Genomic DNA, 963 nt, shown 5'->3' with positions numbered 1-963 from the left:
TTAATATATATATATATATATATATATATATATATATATATATATAAATAACTTACACGGACGTGCGTACTTACATACTTGTAAAGAATAACCATCAGTGCCATAGACAGGCTCAATGCATGGTCATTTCGTTTACCATTGAGTAGACCATACGGCACATTCAGCAGAAGGGCTTCTTTGCCATCTGCTCGCGGAGGTCTAAAAATAGCATACGTGTTCACCCCAGTTACTACCTGTAGCAGGATAGGCCAAGCAAACGATTGGACGTCTAATAATAGCACACGAGTCTTAACCCGGCTACTGACTGCAATAAGGGGGGCTTCAGAATGCCTGTTTATAGACCATAATAACTATACTTATTTATAGATAATAATATATTATATCTATTTCTAGAGCATAATTTATCATATCTATTTCTAGAGCATAATTTATTGTACCTATTTCTAGACCTATCATATCTATTTATAGAGCATAATTTATCATATCTATTTCTAGAGCATAATTTATTGTACCTATTTCTAGACCTATCATATCTATTTATAGAGCATAATTTATCATATCTGATTATAGACCCTAATTTATTATATCTATTTATGGACCATAATTTATTATATCTATTTATAGACCATGATTTATCATATCTAGATATAGACCATAATTTATCATATCTGTTTATAGACTATAATTTACTTTATCTATTTATAGACCATAATTTATCATATCTATTTATAGACCATAATTTATCATATCTGTTTATAGACCATAATTTATTACACCGATTTTTAAACCATAATATATTATACCTACTTCTAGACCATAACATACTATATTTATTCCTCACACGGGTGGTAGTCAGAACCACAACTCCCAAGAAGATTGTACGTGTACGACAGGAGGCACGCCCGAATGCACTTTAAACATCCACTGAACTAAGTGCTATCTATGGCATATGACACATGGTTA

General features: G+C 31.2%; 1 protein-coding gene across 1 annotated transcript; it reads right to left on the bottom strand.

Annotated features, from left to right (window-relative positions):
* Positions 1 to 78: 78 nt before the first annotated feature.
* On the bottom strand, positions 79 to 233 carry SARC_13266 (hypothetical protein; the record flags this gene model as incomplete). Its single annotated transcript, XM_014292607.1, has 1 exon — positions 79 to 233. A coding segment is annotated over one exon (155 nt), but the record flags the coding sequence as incomplete, so codon positions are not given.
* Between the last annotated feature and the right edge of the window lie 730 nt (positions 234 to 963).

This window comes from Sphaeroforma arctica (assembly GCF_001186125.1).
Source record: "Sphaeroforma arctica JP610 unplaced genomic scaffold supercont1.3081, whole genome shotgun sequence".
NCBI classification, from domain to species: Eukaryota; class Ichthyosporea; order Ichthyophonida; genus Sphaeroforma; species Sphaeroforma arctica.
Note: the sequence above shows the minus strand (reverse complement) of the source record. Positions and strands in the feature narration are given on the sequence as shown.